The sequence below is a fragment of the Juglans regia genome, unplaced genomic scaffold, assembly GCF_001411555.2.
Source record: "Juglans regia cultivar Chandler unplaced genomic scaffold, Walnut 2.0 Scaffold_21960, whole genome shotgun sequence".
In the NCBI taxonomy this organism is placed as follows: Eukaryota; Viridiplantae; Streptophyta; class Magnoliopsida; order Fagales; family Juglandaceae; genus Juglans; species Juglans regia.
In genome coordinates this window covers 1-856 of record NW_023353030.1, presented here as the reverse complement: position 1 = coordinate 856, position 856 = coordinate 1, and the positions used below count along the sequence as shown (strand labels likewise).

At 43.7% G+C, this 856-nt stretch overlaps 1 protein-coding gene across 1 annotated transcript; it reads right to left on the bottom strand.

Moving 5' to 3' along the window:
* Positions 1-273: 273 nt before the first annotated feature.
* Positions 274-698, bottom strand: LOC108983321 (ubiquitin-like protein 5). The gene has a single exon (XM_018954917.2). It carries the CDS (start codon positions 605-607, stop codon positions 386-388), a length of 222 nt encoding a protein of 73 aa, XP_018810462.1. The 5' UTR covers positions 608-698; the 3' UTR covers positions 274-385.
* Positions 699-856: the final 158 nt, after the last annotated feature.

The window sequence follows — 856 nt, the reverse complement described above, 5'->3', positions numbered from 1 at the left end:
CATGCTTTGCAAGCAGCAGCTATCCAAACGGAGGGGAAAAATAATTCTCGTTTGGATTCAAAATGAGTTTTGCTAAATCTCACCTGCATTCCCATATAAAGTCTATATTGCTTCTACTCCGAGTGTTTTCAGCCAACACTTGAAAGAAAAACTTCATACACATGCATGCCGTGAGACCAAGAGGACCCTAATCTGTATGGATTTTGTTTCAAAGCTAAAATCGAAAAATAATCAAACGGAGCCCTATCTGCGTGAACAAATACCCGCTGCCGCCGCCACCATAGATAAAGGAGAGGGAGTACTTCATAGCCTAAAAAGATTGACCAAACAGAAAATCAATTAAGAGAGAGGAGAGAGATACCATAGAGTGGAAGAGTAGCGGAATTCAATTGTAGTAGAGCTCGAGGCCCATGCCGTCGTGGATTTCGTAGTCCTTGAGAGTGATGTGGTCCTTGTAGATGGTGTACCACTTCTGAATGCGGATCTTATCGGAACGGGTGCCGGTCTGTGCCGCCACCAGCTTCTTGAGGTCGCCGATGGTGTCATCCTCGTTGCACTTGACCCGGACCTTCTTCCCGAGCCGATCGTTGAGCACAACCTCTATCATCTTCGCTTGTCTTCCAAACCCTAAGCTGATCTTCAAGCCTCCTCGGATCTTTTCTTCTTTTTTTCCCTTGTCTCGTGTATTTTTGGGTTCTTAAATAAAGCCACGCAATTTGACGGAAAGGAATTCCTTTCCCTTACCGTGCATGCCACGTATACTCAACCATCTAGAATATTCTTTGACGTACTATTTTCTCTTTTTTTTTTTTTAACTCGCTGACGTACTCTGCTTTGATAGCCTTATTTATAAGTT

Bases quoted from the DNA above. Each gene is read 5' to 3' on its own strand.
- LOC108983321 (XM_018954917.2), bottom strand. From the start codon at position 607: ATGATAGAGGTTGTGCTCAACGATCGGCTCGGGAAGAAGGTCCGGGTC.